This window comes from Bombina bombina, chromosome 2 (genome assembly GCF_027579735.1).
Source record: "Bombina bombina isolate aBomBom1 chromosome 2, aBomBom1.pri, whole genome shotgun sequence".
Taxonomy (NCBI): domain Eukaryota; kingdom Metazoa; phylum Chordata; class Amphibia; order Anura; family Bombinatoridae; genus Bombina; species Bombina bombina.
In genome coordinates, this window is record NC_069500.1 from 91,830,272 (window position 1) to 91,850,265 (window position 19,994).

At 39.8% G+C, this 19,994-nt stretch overlaps 1 protein-coding gene across 1 annotated transcript in view; it reads right to left on the reverse strand.

Moving 5' to 3' along the window:
• The window catches only part of PDZD2 (PDZ domain containing 2), a 718,112-nt gene that overhangs the window by 119,951 nt on the left and 578,167 nt on the right, over nt 1-19,994 (reverse strand). Inside the window, 1 exon segment of the mRNA XM_053701173.1 lies at nt 846-1,645. Coding sequence (XP_053557148.1) covers nt 846-1,645 — 800 coding nt within the window.

Here is a 19,994-nt window from a genome sequence, read left to right on the forward strand (position 1 = left end):
ACCTTTTTTTCATTTAATAATTTCCTTGCTCTGTGTAGCACACTGGACTACAGTGGTGAATTGGGGTGCACCCCCAGCAACCTCCTAAAACGGTCATTGCCTCTCTCTCTGTGTATGTCAATCACATACCTTAAAGGGACATGAAACCCAACATTTTTCTTTCATGATTCAGAGAATATCATTTTAAAAAAACTTTCCAATTTACTTCTATTACTTAATTGAAATCATTCTCTTGGTATCCTTAGTTGAAGAAGCTGCAATGCACCACTGTGAGCTAGCTAAATACATTGAATAAGCCAATAACATGAGGCATATAGGTGCAGCCACCAATCAGCAGCTCCTGAGCCTACCTAGGAATAATTTTCAACAAAGGATATCAAGAGAACAAAAAATAGACAATAGAAGTAAATTGGAAAGTTGTTTAAAATCCCATGCTCCAACTGAATCATGAAAGAAAAAAAATGGGTTTTATGTTCCTTTAAGTTGGTATTAACACAGCCAAACCCATCCACAAAAATCTGTTAAAAGGTTTTGCATATATCATTCATCAAAACTGCAAATATCACATCCTTTTCTTTTTGCCAATCACCAGTTAGACTGTTATCTGTACCATGGAAGTTTTAACTATTATATAGTGTAGACTTATTCTACAGCTCTAAAATATGTTGGTAAGTTAAAAGTGAAGCATAATAAATTTCTGATGCGTCTTTTGTGTAGCTAAAGAGAAAAACTGTGTATCTTACTGTATATGCGGCCTGACAAACACCAAACACACTTGGCACATATTCAATTAAAATAATAAAACATACATTGCAAATTAAAATATACAAATGATGTAAAGTTACCTTGTCTGACTCTGCACCTGGTCGCAAACCAGTTATAATAACCCTCATGGGAGTTTCTTTTATTTCCAAATCCAGTCCAATGGACTCATATTCGCTACAAAGCAACCTGACTGTCTCAGTGTCACATTTCCCTGAGAAGTCTATTCCTTCATTATTTTTTACAATTGCCGCAACAGTCTTTGCCACGGGCTGTGCGGCTTGGCCAGTTTCCTCGACTTTCTGCTTTGATGAATTTGGACATTCAGTACTCATCATGCTTTTTACTCGAGTGATGGCTTTGTGTTCCAGTTTAGGAGACCTCTTGATCTCAGATTGTCTTTCCAGAGGTTGATTAATGCCCAGACTACTTGGGCGTACTTCAGTTCTACCTGAGTATTCAAACGCTTTGATTGCAAAAAAAGGAGAGTCAACCATGTGCTCCAATGAACTGTCCTCAGACTCCAATGAGCTACCACAAAATGATGTTCCAATGTCTGTGTTTGTAGGAAGCTCATTATCCTGGATTTCTTCATCAACATCCAGGGAAGACGTTGTCATCACTATCCCAGAATCCTCATCTGCATTTTTTTTCATGCCATCTTTCAGTAGCCTGCCCTCCTTTTTACTGAAGTCATCATTCTCACTGGCATCATCATCATCATAACAAACAACTCGTTGGCGTAAAAGTGGGCTGCGTATTGATTGTGGGCTGCCATTATGACTAGACTGCCGGGCAAGAGTCTGCTTGTTAAATGGACAAGAATTATTTCCATTGCATGGGGAGGTACTTTGCCCTTTAATTGTTCCATTTTCATTAGAAGCTGAAATTTTTTTGAAAGTTAAAATATTAGTATATATTCATTTAAACATTGTTCTTATTAAAAAAAAATATATATATTATTTGTTCAGCAGTGCACATACCAAAAACACTGTGGGCTAGATTACAAGTGGGATGCAAAGGATAGCTCAGGGTGTATTATCTTGCACTCGGTTACACGCTAAGAATAACTTACAATCTGGTATTAAAAGTGGTTTGTTTAAAATTTTAACCAGAGCATCTTTATCGTGGCCAAAACTTTTATTTAGTGAGCCCTATACTTTAATGGATATCTCAGGGAGCACTAGCACTATTAATGGGCTGATTCTTCTTGTATTACAAATTGTGAATTAGTGGTAAAGGGACATGATACCAAAAGGTTAAAGCACTTGAAAGTGATGCAACATAACTGTTAAAAGTGGACTAGAAAATATAACAGGAAATTTACCTCAAAATTTCCTCAGTAGCCACATCCCACTGTAATTGGATTTTAAGCATCCAATCAGGATGCCAGTCTCAGGACGGGAGGAAGGAGACTGTGATCTGACACTACCTTAGGGAGAAACCCCAGCTTAGTATGAAGGACAGCCTTATCAACATGAAAAATAAGGTAAGGGGAATCATACATACTGCAGAGCCGAAAGTTTGGAAACTCTGCGAGCAGAAGAAATAGCAAGAAGAAACAAAACCTTCCAAGATAGTAATTTAATACTAACAGAATGCATTGGCTCAAACGGAGCCTGCTGCAAAACTCTAAGAACAAGGTTAAGACTCCAAGGAGGAGCAACAGATTTAAACACAGGGCTGATTCTGACCAAGGCCTCAACAAAAGACTGAACATCTGGCAGAACTGCCAGATGTTTATGCAGAAGAATAGACAGAGCAAAAATCTGACCCTTCAAATTACTGACTGACAAACCCATCTCCAGGCCCTCCTGAAGAAAAACCAAAATTCGAGGAAACCTTACTTTGTTCCAAGAAAAACCTTTTGAATCACACCAATTAAGGTATTTACACCATACCCTATGGTAATTTCTGCAAGTAACCAGTTTACAAGCCTGAAGCACAGTATCTATGACCTTCTCAGAGAAGTCACGTCTAGCCAAACTTAGACGTTAAATCTCCAAGCAGTCAGCTTCAGAGAAACCAGATTTGGATGACGAAAGGGACCCTGAAGTAGAAGGTCCTTCCTGAAAGGTGACCTCCATGGCGGAAGAGATGATATCATCACCAGATCCGCGAACCAGATCCTGCGAGGCCATGCAGGAGCTATTAGAATCACAGAAGCTCTCTCCTGTTTGGTGCGAGCAATTACTTGTGGAAGCAATGCAAACAGAGGAAACAGGTATGGTAGATTGAATCTCCAAGGAACTGCTAGATCATCTACCAGAACAGCTTGAGGATCTCTTGACCTTGAACCGTACTTTGGAAGCTTGGCGTTTTGACGAGACGCCATCAGATCCAACACCGGAACCCCCCACCTGAGAGTTATCATTGTGAAAACCTCTGGGTGGAGAGCCCACTCTCCGGGATGAAAAGTCTGCCTGCTTAGAAAATCCGCCTCCCAGTTGTCTACCCCTGGTATGTGGATGGCAGAGAGATGGCAATCGCTAGACTCAGCCCACTGGAGAATGCGAGACACCTCCTTCATTGCCAAGGAACTCAGAGTTCCTCTCTGGTGATTGATGTAGGCCACCGAGGTGATGTTGTCCGATGGAAATCTGATAAATCGGACCAAAGCTAGTTGAGACCAAGCTATTAAAGCATAGAAAATTGCTCTCAACTCCAAGATGTTTATTGGAAGAGATGACTCCTCTGGAGTCCACAGACCCTGTGTCTTTAAGAAACTCCAAACTGCTCCCCATCCTAACAGGCTAGCGTCCGTGGTCACAATTACCCAGGAAGGCCTCAGGAAGCATGTGCCCCGAGACAGATGGTCCTGTGAAACCCACCATGAGAGTGAGACTCTTGTTGGGGAATCCAAATGTATCTTCTGCGAGAGATCTGAATGGCCCCCATTCCATTGACTGAGTATGCATAGCTGCAGAGGTCTCAGATGGAACTGAGCAAAAGGAATGATGTCCATGGAAGCAACCATCAGTCCAATCACCTCCATACATTGAGTCACAGATGGATGAATAACAGACTGGAGAGACAGGCAAGAAACATGAAGCTTGGATTTTCTGACGTCCGTCAGAAAAATCTTTATGGACAGGGAATCTATAATTATTCCCAAGAAACAAACCCTTTATTATTCCCAAGAAACAAACAAGGGAACTCTTTCCCAGATTCACTTTCCACACGTGGGAACGTAGAATAGACAACAACATCTCGGTATGAGATCTTGCTAGATGAAAAGATAGCGCTTGAACTAGAATGTCGTCTAGATAAAGCACCACAGCAATACCCTGGGACCTCACCACTGACAGAAGAGCCCCCAAAACCTTTGTAAAAATTCTGGGAGCTGTAGCAAGCTGTAGAAGAGCAACAAACTTGAAATGTTTGTCCTGAAAGGCAAATCTTAGATACTTGTAATGATCCCTGTGAATAGGAACATGAAGATACGTGTCCTTCAGATCTATGGTCATGAACTGACCCTTTTGGACCAAAGGAAGAATAGAATGGATGGTCTCCATCTTGAAGGACTGAACCCTGAGGAATTGATAGAGACACTTTAGGTCCAGAATGGGATGAAAAGTGCCCACCTTCTTGGGAACTACAAATAGATTTGAATAGAATCCTAGACCCTGTTCCTCTAGAGGAACTGGAACAATCACTCCCAGGGATGATATGTTTTTTACACAGTTTAAGAAGGCCTCTCTCTTTATCTGATTCGCAGATAACCTTGACAGGTGGATCCTGCCCCTGGGAGGACAAGATTTAAATCCTATTCTGTAACCGTGGAATACTATATCTAAGACCCAAGGATCTGGAACATTGCGTATCCAAGCCTGCTGAAAAAAGAAAGCCTGCCCCCCACTTGATCCACTACAGGATCAGGGGTGGCCCCTTCATGTTGATGTTTAATAAATAGAAGGCTTCTTAGCTTGTTTTCCCCTATTCCAAGGCTGACTGGACCTCCAAGAAGATTGATCCGACTTGGAAGAGGAAGACTTCTGTCCCTTAAAGTTACAAAAGGAATGAAAATTAGAATTCTGGCGACCCTTAGGTCTAGTCTTTTTATCCTGAGGTAGGAAAGAACCCTTTCCACCTGTAATGTCAGAAATAATTTCTGCTAGACCTGGTCCAAACAAGGTTTTACCCTTATAAGGCAGAGATAAAAGATTGGACTTGGATGTAACATCTGCAGACCAAGATTTTAAACAGAGAGCTCTCCGAGCTAAAGCAGTAAAACCAGAAATCTTATCACCCAACCTAAGAACTTGCATGTTGGCATCACAGATAAAGGTATTGGCTAGTCTGAGAGCCTTTATCCTGTCTTGGATCTCCTCTATAGTAGTCTCTTCTAGGATAAGATTAGATAAATCATTGCACCAATAAGATGCTGCCCCGCAACTGTAGCAATGCTAGCAACAGGTTGCCACTGTAATCCCTGATGAATGTACATCTTTTTCAAAAATCCTCAAGCTTCTTATCCATGGGATCCTTCAAAGAACAACTATCTTCAATAGGAATAGTAGTTCTCTTAGCTAGAGTAGAGATAGCTCCCTGTACCTTGGGCACCGTGCACCACGAGTCACGAATAGAGTCAGCAACCGGAAACATTTTTAAAAACAGGGGACAGGGAAAAAGGAATTCCTGTTTTATCCCATTCCTGAGTTATAATATCTGCCATACGGTCTGGAACTGGAAATACTTCCACAGATGAGGGTACATCATATACCCTATTAAACTTACTAGACCTCTTTGGATTCTCCACAACAGATTCAGATTCTTCCAAAATAGCAAGAACCTCCTTCAAAAGAACTCTGAAATAAATCTCCGCTGAATTTGCAAAATTTGTCACTGCAGTATTCAGAATCTGACAATTTCCCCTCAGAAGCCCCTGAAGAATCATCCTCATCAGATAATTGAGACTAACTGACTAATGCAGCTTTAGCGGAGTCAGCCTTACTAACATCAATATGTTTAGATTTCCTCTTACGTTTACCAGAAACCTTTGAAATGGCTGACAAAGCTGCAGAAACAACATAAGTAATCTGTGCAGCGAAATCCCCATGTAAACCCCCCTCCCAGGAGGTTGAGAGGAACCGCAGGGCACTGCATGTGAAGCTTAGGAAGCTTGAGGGGAAAGCTGAGGGGTAGTTAGAAAAACACTATCCTGAGAGAAAAGTGATTACAACAAGGAAGAAATAAAACAAACACCTGTCAAACAGTTCATACACTCCCCCAATTAAAAATGATGCCTCTTTTCACATAAAAGCAGTGCCCCTAAAACAGATTCAAATACTTTCCCCAAGGATTTAACCCCTATAGTGCCGGTACCTTCAAACCTAGAAGGGAAAGCACTTACCTGTGGATCCTGCTCTGTCAGGCAGGAGCTGTTTTCTGAGGTGTGGCAGCTTCACCATATCTACCAGGGACCTATGGAAAAGACAACTCTGGCTTTCTATAATAGGGGTAGCAATAATGTTAGAAGCTTAAGCAAAGACCACCTTGCCGTCGACTAACTTCTAATAGTCACCATTACTCTTACTAAAGAGATTGACATGGACACAGCATAGCCCCAATCCTTGCTTGCTGGGAAAAGTACCTATAAAAAGGATTTAAATCTTCAGACACCATCTTTGCCATCCTCCCATGATCAAGGCAAAGTGAATGACTGGGGGTTATGGGTAAGGGAAGTTATACTTAACAGCTCTGCTGGGGTGCTCTTTGCCTCCTCCTGCTGGCCAGGAGTGAATATCCCACTAGTAATTAGAATGTTTCATGGACTCTCCATGCCATAGGAAAGAAATGTTATATCTTTCCAAACACATCTCACACAATGTCTCTCTCCCTCCTCTGTCTTTCACTCTGTAACAATGAATTACGTACACTGAGCAGAATTGTATAATTTACATTACATTGTAACATTTACAAATTATTAATCATTATTTGCCATCTTAGGTTTATTTAAGAGGCTGAATATATATTCTCTCTAATTACTATGACCGCAATCCAGCTATAATTTTCCATTAGATATACACCTAAAAGTAATCGCCAGGAAGTGAATTCCCTATGTTTAGTGCTTTAATTGAAATGCACTCCAGTAAGGCGGTGTGAGAATTGACAAAGGTAAATCCACTAAACATTATTTCTTCTTAGATTAGCGGTTTCTTAAAATTCTATAAATGTATGTTTTTTTAATTCATAGTTTTGCTATATATTTTTTTAAAATACTATGAGATTTCAGAGTTGGCAAAGAAGACAAATGACTCAACCTGCATATAGTTAATTCCCAATTTCTTGGAATAAGTGAACGTAGGAATTTTTGGCATTCAAATATTAGAACAAATATTGCCCTTTACATTTTATCAAATGAAAATTGAAACGCAGCATTCAAACGATATACATAAATTATAACACTCTCAGAGAATCAGCCTACAAATGTTAAAATTCAAATATTTGAATGTTACATTTGATTTTAAAATGTTACAAAGAGAAAGGAACACTTTGCAAACTTTTCAACATGAACTGATAGAGACAATTTTTTTTTAATGAATGTGCCAAGGCACATACGCATCCTTACTCCTTTCACAATATTAAAGGAGCTTCAACAATATAATGAGGTGCTGTACGATATAGAAAAACTTTTATCATCATTCCTTGCACCAGCTTGAGACTTTAGTGAATCTTTGCCAGTGCTGAGAGCTCTCTTCTCAATACACATAGCCTAGATCTTGAAAAATGTATATGCACAGAGTCTTCAACAGCAGAATCATGACTGTATTTTTCCAAGAAAAAGTCCAGACATTGGAATAAATTAATCGAAACAAATTACATTGTTTGCTCTAAAAGAATTATATGTATTTTAAAGGGACAGTCTACACCAGAATTTTTATTGCGTTAAAAGATCGATAATCCTTTTATTACCCATTCCCCAGTTTTGATTAACCAACACGGTTCTATTAATGTACTTTTTAGCTCTGTGATTACCTTGTATCTAAGCCTCTAAAGACTGCCCCCTTATCTCAGTGCTTTTGACAGACATGCAGTTTAGCCAATCAGTGCAGACTCCTAAATAACTCCACAGGAGTGAGCATAGTGTTATCTATATGACACACATGAACTAGCCCTGTCTAACTGTGAAAAACTTTCAAAATGCTTAGAGCTAAGAGGCAGTTTTCAACGGTTTAGAAATCAGTTTGAGCCTACCTAGGTTTAGATTTTCAAAAATACCACCAAGGGAACAAAGCAAATTTTATGATAAAAGTAAATTGGAAAGTTGTTTAAAATTGCATGCACTATCTGAATCATGAAAGTTTATTTTTTACTAGACTGTCCCTTTAAACACATACTGTATTTCCACATGACAGTTGGAAAGCTGTGTATGATATAAATACTGCACCCACAAAATGATCAGTTTCACACTTCATTCATAGTGAAGTTTCTGTTTCTAGCCTTGGCAATGACAGTACTTGTGTGAATTTATTGATAACGTTTTGTCATATAGGGGTCCATTTCAATCTTTCCAAATTTTTTTTCCAGATATTGGAAAAACAGGAATGATAATGTTACTTTTTCTTTAACAAAGTGCTCACAAACAGCTGAGATTGTTAATTCTCATCCAATAGGATCTCCATTTCCCCACGACAGCGCTTGGAACTGCTGGTAATGAATGCAAATCACTGAAATCTGATGTGGGTTTATGGAGTGTGTGGGTGTTTTACAGTTGGGTAGAGTGGTGTTTATGATAAGAGTGAAAGCGAGACTAAGTCAGCAAGTGAGTCAGAGAGTGATATAATGAGTGAGAGAGAGAGAGAGAGAGAGTGGTTGAGCTAAAGAGTGAGTAACAGAGAAAGTGTGTAAGATAGTGAGAGTGTGACAGAGTGAGTCAGAGAGAGTGTGTGTTCAGCTTCAGATAGAGGGGAGTTGGGCACTGATCACATGGTGATGTGTGTACAGAACCTTAAACTCTTCCCTATCTGTATGAGGAAACTGAGGAACCTGGAGTAGCTATGAATCTTTTCTGTAAAAGTGATATTTTGGAAAGCAGCTGTTTCCCAGTCAAGGAAATGTTAATATTTAATAAATATAAATAATTTCCAACAAAATTTCCATTTGTGGCTTGTGCCCCTAAGAAATATTGCACAAGGAGGAACTTAAAGGGACAGTTGACTGTAAAATAGATTTATTCTGAATGTTTTCCCCATGACTTGTTATAACAGCTGTAGTGTATTAAATGTATGAGAAATTGATCATTTATGCTTCTTTGTGCAAATTAAATAGTTGAATTTGCTCTTTGAAACCACAGACTAGAAAAATAGGCTAAGATTGCAGGCAGATCAGATTTTGTTATCTTATCACTCAAATGCTTAAAGTTCAATATACTAGTAACTGAGTTGAGTTATAAAGTTGGGATGTGACTATGCAAAAAAAAAAAGGTCACACCTATGTTCTAGTATGCTCGGATAATAACTATAACGTATAATATATAGAGGAGCTAAGCCTATACAGCCCCCTATAGGATCCTTGGTCGGGTGGTACTGTACTAACTTACCTCAACTGCAAATGTGAAATCTAGGCTATAACTATGCAGGACTTTATAAATGTATTCCTTTACAATACACAGAAATGGGTACAGCCGAAGCGTTAACTATAGCATTGTGTTGTACCTAGCACAGGCCTCACTTGGGCCTTCACATAGATTTAGACAATAAAAATCATATAGAGGCTCACTGATCTAGGAAAGGGAAAAAGCAGATGTTGAACTATCAGCACGCAGGTCTAATGGCAAAGTTTAGGAAAAACATAATTTATGTAAGAACTTACCTGATAAATTAATTTCTTTCATATTAGCAAGAGTCCATGAGCTAGTGACGTATGGGATATACATTCCTACCAGGAGGGGCAAAGTTTCCCAAACCTCAAAATGCCTATAAATACACCCCTCACCACACCCACAAATCAGTTTAACGCATAGCCAAGAAGTGGGGTGATAAGAAAAAAAGTGCGAAAGCATAAAAAATAAGGAATTGGAATAATTGTGCTTTATACAAAAAAATCATAGCCACCACAAAAAGGGTGGGCCTCATGGACTCTTGCTAATATGAAAGAAATGAATTTATCAGGTAAGTTCTTACATAAATTATGTTTTCTTTCATGTAATTAGCAAGAGTCCATGAGCTAGTGACGTATGGGATAATGACTACCCAAGATGTGGATCTTCCACGCAAGAGTCACTAGAGAGGGAGGGATAAAATAAAGACAGCCAATTCCGCTGAAAATAATCCACACCCAAAATAAAGTTTAAATCTTATAATGAAAAAAAATGAAATTATAAGCAGAAGAATCAAACTGAAACAGCTGCCTGAAGTACTTTTCTACCAAAAACTGCTTCAGAAGAAGAAAACACATCAAAATGGTAGAATTTAGTAAAAGTATGCAAAGAAGACCAAGTTGCTGCTTTGCAAATCTGATCAACCGAAGCTTCATTCCTAAACGCCCAGGAAGTAGAAACTGACCTAGTAGAATGAGCTGTAATCCTTTTAGGCGGAGTTTTACCCGACTCGACATAAGCATGATGAATTAAAGATTTCAACCAAGATGCCAAAGAAATGGCAGAGGCCTTCTGACCTTTCCTAGAACCGGAAAAGATAACAAATAGACTAGAAGTCTTTCGGAAATACTTAGTAGCTTCAACATAATATTTCAAAGCTCTAACTACATCCAAAGAATGCAATGATTTCTCCTTAGAATTCTTAGGATTAGGACACAATGAAGGAACCACAATTTCTCTACTAATGTTGTTAGAATTCACAACCTTAGGTAAAAATTGAAAAGAAGTTCGCAACACCGCCTTATCCTGATGAAAAATCAGAAAAGGAGACTCACAAGAAAGAGCAGATAATTCAGAAACTCTTCTAGCAGAAGAGATGGCCAAAAGAAACAAAACTTTCCAAGAAAGTAATTTTTTTTTTTTTTTTTTTTAATAAAGTTTTTATTGAGAAATGACAATAACATCAAATAAACGCAAAAAATCTGCGAGTCCAACTTATCACAACAATACAAGTGTCAACAATACATCTGAGAACCTTGAATGAAACCTCACTGTTAGCAATATGGCTCCTTACTAAACAGTTATTACTGAGGTTAAGAAGGAATTTTCAATAGACTTGGTCAAGTGGGGTGAGAGAGGACATACAAAAAATATTTCCATAAAACTTAATATAATCTTCATCGAGATGTTGCTTTACTGAGAAAGTATTTCTCATTTTTCATTTAACTTTACCTGGTAGACCGCATACCATACAGTACATAATAGTATGAAGTGGTAACTCTCACAGTTTATTAGAGTGCAAACAGAGTACAATATAATGGTGTTTAATGAAACATAGGAAATAAATAAACCCTAAACTATGAGAATATAGTTATGTATCACGGTCTTGTGTATTTTGTGTATATATTAGTTCAGAGATGGTCCTCTCCGGGCCATATAGATGGTAACTTAGAATATCTGTTCAGTTGGTAATAGGGCCCGGGGGGGAGTTAGCTTTACAGTTTTAAAGGGGGGAGGAATGCAGCGGGCAAGAGCCGCTCGATATAAAATAGGGGGGGGGGGGTGGAGGGCGGAGTGAGCCAACAAGTTAGAAATATAGTTACTATTATTGGGGCTCTAGGTTTTCAAAGACACTGCTAGGGAAGTTACTCTATATTAATGCCTTAGGTAAATTGAGTAAGGGCATCACCCACAATGTCAAGACTCACCATCCCTCCAGTATTATAGTATTGATTCATTCAGGGTCCTTATAATGTCATATGGACTGCTATAATTAGAAGACCAAACCAGCTGCGTCAACACAAGAGCCAAATATCTAGAGAAGGCCATATAGGATCAATAGGCCCGTGCTGGATATTACGAAAGTGCTATAAACGCTAGATATCTAGAGGAGGCTACGTGAGACACAGCCACACTAGTACAGTGTAGTATATATAACCAAAGCAGCTGGTAGCTAAAAGTATATAACCCTGTAAAACAAGTAAAATATAGTTGTGTGTCAGCTATACTCTGCTGGTAATAGGCCTATGGAGGGATAGAGAGAAGGTCAGTATATAGTCAGGACCAATATGGCAGTTTACAATAAATACCTCTCTGTCCACTATGTGGTGAGGCAAGGTGGAGTATGTTAGTACATGCAGCTGTATTGCGGCAGGAGTAGGTTATACCTAGTCAGAACTGTACTACTCAAGTAGGCGCACAACACATCATAGAGATAAGGAAAAGGTCAATGTTATCAGCTAGACAATAAGCTAGATATTAGCGTAAATGAAAGATAAGCTGTTGAGCCGAGGGTCCGCATAGCCCATCTCAGACCTCAGTGAAGGTGAAATATAATAGTGTAGAAGAGTAAAATGAGTAATAGGGCACTTGAGATCATTCAGCTGTAGGATGGTTGGAATTAAACATAGAGCATATAGTAATGAAGTCTCCAATTAGTAAAATGTACAACGTGAGAGAGAATGATAAACCTGGTAAGACCTCTTAGGACAGTAGGGTAGAAGCTCAATAGCTTAAAGAGATCACAATGTACTTAGGACAATCATGTCCTCTCAAGTCAGGTTAGGACATTACTATCTGGGACAATAGATGGCTATGTGACACCATTACCGCAAATTGGGCTCTCCTGAGTATTACCAGGGTCATCTAGGCATAGTGTAAATACATAGACAAGATTTGTGCGTACTAAACACCATAGCTAACCTTGTAATCATGTCACCATCAATGCTGACCTACTGGATTAGAAAACATAACAGAAGAGGTTTCGCTCGCTAAAGATGTTACTAGGACCAACATAATATATGCGAGGGAGGGTCTAGGTTGCTATTACTAACGTAGAGCAACATGAGTCTGTGATGTCTGCTGCAACCAGAACATCTAGGGAAAGGAGCGATCTAGGGTGATAAACACTAAGTATGCTCTATAGTGTGAGAGAAAAATATAAAAAAGCAAACATTAAACTGGTAACAATATTTGACTATAAAATATGAAGCTTAACTAAAGGCACATGATATATCACAGTCATATAATATCCTGGAGGCAAAAGATCTAGAGACACTGCGTATACTTAGAAACCGTAGCAAACAAGTCTTTATGTGAGAAACTGTTCTTATGCTCAAGAGTGCAGAAAAACTGTCTGGCAAAATTTAAGAAAATGAGTCTCCAGCCATTTGGTTCGCAAATTTAAACCCTTATGTTCTGCTTGTTGGGAGTAGACTCGCAGGATATTATAGTATGTAGAATAACATAAATACAAAACAGTACACAATGGCCCCTAGTACACAATCTTGCTGTTGCATTCATAATCATAAAGTCCTGAAGGGACCCTCAGATCTTATTACCTCGTTAAATAAGTAGGGTAGATAAGGCTAAATGGACCCTATTATCTTCAGACAATATACATTGCTTACTAAAAGAGATATGGGTACATTATAAGCTGAGAGCTTTACTAGTAAAAGTGATGTAATAGCCTTTGGACATATATATAAAAGGCTTCAACATGTATAGGAAAATTAGCTAATAACACAAGAAAAACATGCAAGGAATAATTCTGATAGAACATATAAACCATGACGAACTTTTAGGCTAAGAAATAGAGCCACTACAATATACATAGTAAATAGAGTATGTATAGATAATTTAATTCTTTATCCGACCCCTGTAGCAAGCAGGCCCGAGGAGGGCACAGTGGATGGTAGCTTCTGCAGTCGTAAGGGGTTCATCACTGACGCCTTGTGTAAAGTACCTTGTGTAGGAGAATAGGCCCACAGAGCTCCGATATATGTTATCAGTTGCCGTGAGGCCATAACCACAGCAATATCTTGTAAGAACTCCTCTGGACTTTCCAGTCCCTTTTTAGGTGTTGTTCCCACCGCACTGATGTGGATTGCACTGACCTTAACCGGTTGTAACTTGTCCGATAAAAATCCCTCATGGGCAGCGTTGGGAGTACCCCCCTTGATAGTTAAGTCTGTTGGTAAGCAGATTAGAATATGCGGGGTCTCATCCTTAAAGTGTTCGCTCCAACCATCCACTGCTGTTTCTTCTTGGTCCCAGGGAACCTGCGGTGTATGACGATCTCGAAGGCGCAGTGGTGGTCTTGGTGGCTCTCTCACAGAGATTATTAGGTTGCAGAGTAATCGCTCCATCTCCTGACGCTGGTCGTCTAAGCGCTGCACCATCCGAACCTCCCAGCTGTCCAACGCCTCCAGAGTGGCGGAGAGCACAGTGCCGCACCGGGTATACATCCTCTGGCGAGGGAAGATTGAAGAGTGAGGTGTTTTTGCCTGTAAATTGTACCGCTCGTAGCTAGGGCTCCTTCCGATACAGGAATTATTCAAACCTGTGGCTGCTTTACATATATTCAAAGATGTCTGCCGCTGCACAACTGTGTTTTTTGACGTGCGTCATAGAGGAAAAAACAATCCAGTTTTAGTAATACTGGTCCTCTTATCACTCCTGGTTCTGAGAGTTAGGTTATGCAGCGTTAAACCCTTTTGACAGGTAGATTGGGCGGTCTAAAAGCTTATTTAAATCTGGGATAGAACCGGAGCTGTATGAGAATGCGACCGCTCAGGTGCCTTGCTTGCTCCGCCCCCCGACATCTGAACTTCTCCCAAGAAAGTAATTTAATGTCCAATGAATGCATAGGTTCAAACGGAGGAGCTTGAAGAGCCCCCAGAACCAAATTCAAACTCCAAGGAGGAGAAATTGACTTAATGACAAGCTTTATACGAACCAAAGCTTGCACAAAACAATGAATATCAGGAAGATTAGCAATCTTTCTGTGAAAAAGAACAGAAAGAGCAGAGATTTGTCCTTTCAAGGAACTTGCAGACAAACCTTTATCCAAACCATCCTGAAGAAATGCCAGGAAAAATGATGAGAAAGACACCAAGAAATGTAAGTCTTCCAAACTCGATAATATATCTTTCTAGATACAGATTTACGAGCCTGTAACATAGTACTAATCACAGAGTCAGAGAAACCTCTTTGACTAAGAATCAAGCGTTCAATCTCCATACCTTTAAATTTAAGGATTTGAGATCCTGATGGAAAAGGACCTTGAGACAGAAGGTCTGGTCTTAACGGAAGAGTCCATGGTTGGCAAGAGGCCATCCGGACAAGATCAGCATACCAAAACCTGTGAGGCCATGCTGGAGCCACCAGCAGAACAAACGAGCATTCCTTCAGAATCTTGGAGATTACTCTTGGAAGAAGAACTAGAGGCGGAAAGATATAGGCAGGATGATACTTCCAAGGAAGTGACAATGCATCCACTGCTTCCGCCTGAGGGTCCCTGGATCTGGACAGATACCTGGGAAGTTTCTTGTTTAGATGAGAAGCCATCAGATCTATTTCTGGAAGTCCCCACATTTGAACAATCTGAAGAAATACCTCTGGGTGAAGAGACCATTCGCCCGGATGTAACGTTTGGCGACTGAGATAATCCGCTTCCCAATTGTCTATACCTGGGATATGAACCGCAGAAATTAGACAGGAGCTGGATTCCGCCCATACCAGTATTCGAGATACTTCTATCATAGCCAGAGGACTGTGAGTCCCTCCTTGATGATTGATGTATGCCACAGTTGTGACATTGTCTGTCTGAAAACAAATGAACGATTCTCTCTTTAGAAGAGGCCATGACTGAAGAGCTCTGAAAATTGCACGGAGTTCCAAAATATTGATCGATAATCTCACCTCATGAGATTCCCAAACCCCTTGTGCTGTCAGAGACCCCCAAACAGCTCCCCAACCTGTCAGACTTGCATCTGTTGAAATTACAGTCCAGGTCGGAAGAACAAAAGAAGCCCCCTGAACTAAACGATGGTGATCTGTCCACCACGTCAGAGAGTGTCGTACAATCGGTTTTAAAGATATTAATTGAGATATCTTTGTGTAATCCCTGCATCACTGGTTCAGCATACAGAGCTGAAGAGGTCGCATGTGAAAACGAGCAAAGGGGATCGCGTCCGATGCAGCAGTCATAAGACCTAGAATTTCCATGCATAAGGCTACCGAAGGGAATGATTGTGACTGAAGGTTTCGACAAGCTGAGATCAATTTCAGACGTCTCTTGTCTGTCAGAGACAGAGTCATGGACACTGAATCTATCTGGAAACCTAAAAAGGTTACCTTTGTCTGAGGAATCAATGAACTTTTTGGTAAATTGATCCTCCAACCATGATCTTGAAGAAACAACACAAGTCGATTCATATGAGATTCTGCTAAATGTGAAGACTGAGCAAGTACCAAGATATCGTCCAAATAAGGAAATACCACAATACCCTGTTCTCTGATTACAGACAGAAGGGCACTGAGAACCTTTGTAAAAATTCTTGGAGCTGTTGCTAGGCCAAACGGCAGAGCCACAAACTGGTAATGCTTGTCTAGGAAAGAGAATCTCAGAAACTGATAGTGATCTGGATGAATCGGAATATGCAGATATGCATCCTGTAAATCTATTGTGGACATATAATGCCCTTGCTGAACAAAAGGCAGGATAGTCCTTACAGTTACCATTTTGAATGTTGGTATCCTTACATAACGATTCAATATTTTTAGATCCAGAACTGGTCTGAAGGAATTCTCCTTCTTTGGTACAATGAAGAGATTTGAATAAAACCCCAGCCCCTGTTCCAGAACTGGAACTGGCATAATTACTCCAGCCAACTCTAGATCTGAAACACATTTCAGAAATGCTTGAGCCTTCATTGGGTTTACTGGGACACGGGAAAGAAAAAATCTCTTTGCAGGAGGCCTTATCTTGAAGCCAATTCTGTACCCTTCTGAAACAATGTTCTGAATCCAAAGATTGTGAATGGAATTGATCCAAATTTCTTTGAAAAAACGTAATCTGCCCCCTACCAGCTGAGCTGGAATGAGGGCCGCACCTTCATGTGGACTTAGGAGCTGGCTTTGGTTTTCTAAAAGGCTTGGATTTATTCTAGACTGGAGATGGTTTCCAAACTGATACCGCTCCTGTGGATGAAGGATCAGGCTTTTGTTCCTTATTGTGACGAAAGGAACGAAAACGATTATTAGATCTAAATTTACCTTTAGATTTTTTATCCTGTGGTAAAAAAGTTCCTTTCCCTCCAGTAACAGTTGAGATAATAGAATCCAACTGAGAACCAAATAATTTATTACCCTGGAAAGAAAGGGAAAGCAAAGTAGACTTAGAAGACATATCAGCATTCCAAGTTTTAAGCCATAAAGCTCTTCTAGCTAAAATAGCTAGAGACATATACCTGACATCAACTCTAATGATATCAAAGATGGCATCACAAATAAAATTATTAGCATGTTGAAGAAGATTAATAATGCTATGAGAATTATGATCTGTTACTTGTTGCGCTAAAGCTTCTAACCAAAAAGTTGAAGCTGCAGCAACATCCGCTAAAGATATAGCAGGTCTAAGAAGATTACCTGAACACAAGTAAGCTTTTCTTAGAAAGGATTCAATTTTCCTATCTAAAGGATCCTTAAAGGAAGTACTATCTGCCGTAGGAATAGTAGTACGCTTAGCAAGAGTAGAGACAGCCCCATCAACCTTAGGGATTTTGTCCCAAAACTCTAATCTGTCAGATGGCACAGGATATAATTGCTTAAAACGTTTAGAAGGAGTAAATGAATTACCCAAATTATTCCATTCCCTGGAAATTACTTCAGAAATAGCATCAGGGACAGGAAAAACTTCTGGAATAACTACAGGAGATTTAAAAACCTTATTTAAACGTTTAGATTTAGTATCAAGAGGACCAGAATCCTCTATTTCTAATGCAATTAAGACTTCTTTAAGTAAAGAACGAATAAATTCCATTTTAAATAAATATGAAGATTTATCAGCATCAACCTCTGAGACAGAATCCTCTGAACCAGAAGAACCATTATCAGAATGATGATGTTCATTTAAAAATTCATCTGAAAAATGAGAAGTTTTAAAAGACTTTTTACGTTTACTAGAAGGAGGAATAACAGACATAGCCTTCTTAATGGATTTAGAAACAAAATCTCTTATGTTATCAGGAACACTCTGAGTATTAGATGTTGACGGAACAGCAACAGGTAATGTAACATTACTAAAGGAAATATTATCTGCATTAACAAGTTTGTCATGACATTCAGTACAAACAACAGCTGGAGGAACAGATACCACAAGTTTACAGCAGATACACTTAACTTTGGTAGATCCAGCACCAGGCAGCGATTTTCCAGAAGTATCTTCTGACTCAGTGTCAATCTGGGACATCTTGCAATATGTAATAGAAAAAACAACATATAAAGCAAAATTGATCAAATTCCTTAAATGGAATTTCAGGAATGGGAAAAAATGCCAGTGAACAAGCTTCTAGCAACCAGAAGCAATAAATAATGAGACTTAAATAATGTGGAGACAATAGTGACGCCCATATTTTTTTAGCGCCAAAAAAGACGCCCACATTATTTGGCGCCTAAATGCCTTTGGCGCCAAAAATGACGCCACATCCGGAACGCCAACACTTTTGGCGCAAAAAAACGTCAAAAATGACGCAACTTCCGGCGACACGTATGACGTCGGAAATAGAAAAAAAAATTTGCGCCAAAAAAGTCCGCGCCAAGAATGACGCAATAAAATGAAGCATTTTCAGCCCCCGCGAGCCTAACAGCCCACAGGGAAAAGTCAAATTTTAAGGTAAGAAAAAATTGATTTATTCATATGCATTATCCCAAATATGAAACTGACTGTCTGAAATAAGGAACGTTGAACATCCTGAGTCAAGGCAAATAAATGTTTGAATACATATATTTAGAACTTTATATAAAAGTGCCCAACCATAGCTTAGAGTGTCACAGAAAATAAGACTTACTTACCCCAGGACACTCATCTACATGTAGTAGAAAGCCAAACCAGTACTGAAACGAGAATCAGCAGAGGTAATGGTATATATAAGAGTATATCGTCGATCTGAAAAGGGAGGTAAGAGATGAATCTCTACGACCGATAACAGAGAACCTATGAAATAGACCCCGTAGAAGGAGATCATTGAATTCAAATAGGCAATACTCTCCTCACATCCCTCTGACATTCACTGCACGCTGAGAGGAAAACCGGGCTCCAACCTGCTGCGGAGCGCATATCAACGTAGAATCTAGCACAAACTTACTTCACCACCTCCATGGAGGCAAAGTTTGTAAAAACTGATTTGTGGGTGTGGTGAGGGGTGTATTTATAGGCATTTTGAGGTTTGGGAAACTTTGCCCCTCCTGGTAAGAATGTATATCCCATACGTCACTAGCTCATGGACTCTTGCTAATTACATGAAAGAAATATATGTTGAAAGTCCAATATCTATTGGGAAGGGATAACACTCTCAGGCAATTACCAAATGCTGCTGCAATTATAATATAAAAATACAGTGAAAGGGTGGGGCCAAAATTCCCTCATGCTTCAACATTATTAAGGGTTAACCTGTCTATTAGACTAAGAGGCTCCTAGTTCAAACAAGTTTATGAAGTTTAGTCTTAAGATATAAACTCTCTGTGTAAGAACCCCCGGGCAATAATACATTTGTCAACACTTTCTTCTCATAATAAATTAAGTAACAATATGACCCATAGAAGAATTGCAAAACTCAAATACAAATTGCAAGTACATATATCAGGCTGTCAAGCCCTCACAGCATACCACATTGTACAAAGCAGGGAAGCGTGTATAACAAGTGCTGATAGCAGTACAGAATCCCAGACATAGTCCAAAGTCTCAACCAATTCCCCTGCCTGTGCTTCTTAGATGTGAAAAATCTGTACTCCCGGCCATGCGGGGTCATCTCACTGAAACGGCTAGGGTGAATACATTTTTGTACATGCACTTAGATGTCCGCAGACTGAGAATTCCCATGATGTACAGCCACTTCGTGTGAGACCATGTCTGCAATCTTCTGGCGAAGAAGTCCCAGCATGTCATCTATGGTACCAGCGTCACACGCAGGGGAGCCGGCCGCACTCCCAAACACAAGGACCTGGTCAGTCTCCTCCGTACTTAAGCACAGGACTTCACTTCCAGGGCAGGAGGGACAAAAACCTCCACTAACATCGTCGGGCGAGTCGCGGAGGTCCTCCTCCCACTGCCGGGTAGCCGGGCAGGGGATATTCGAGTCTTCTGTAGCAGACGCCCTGATCCACCATCTTTCTGTAACCTTGATCCACA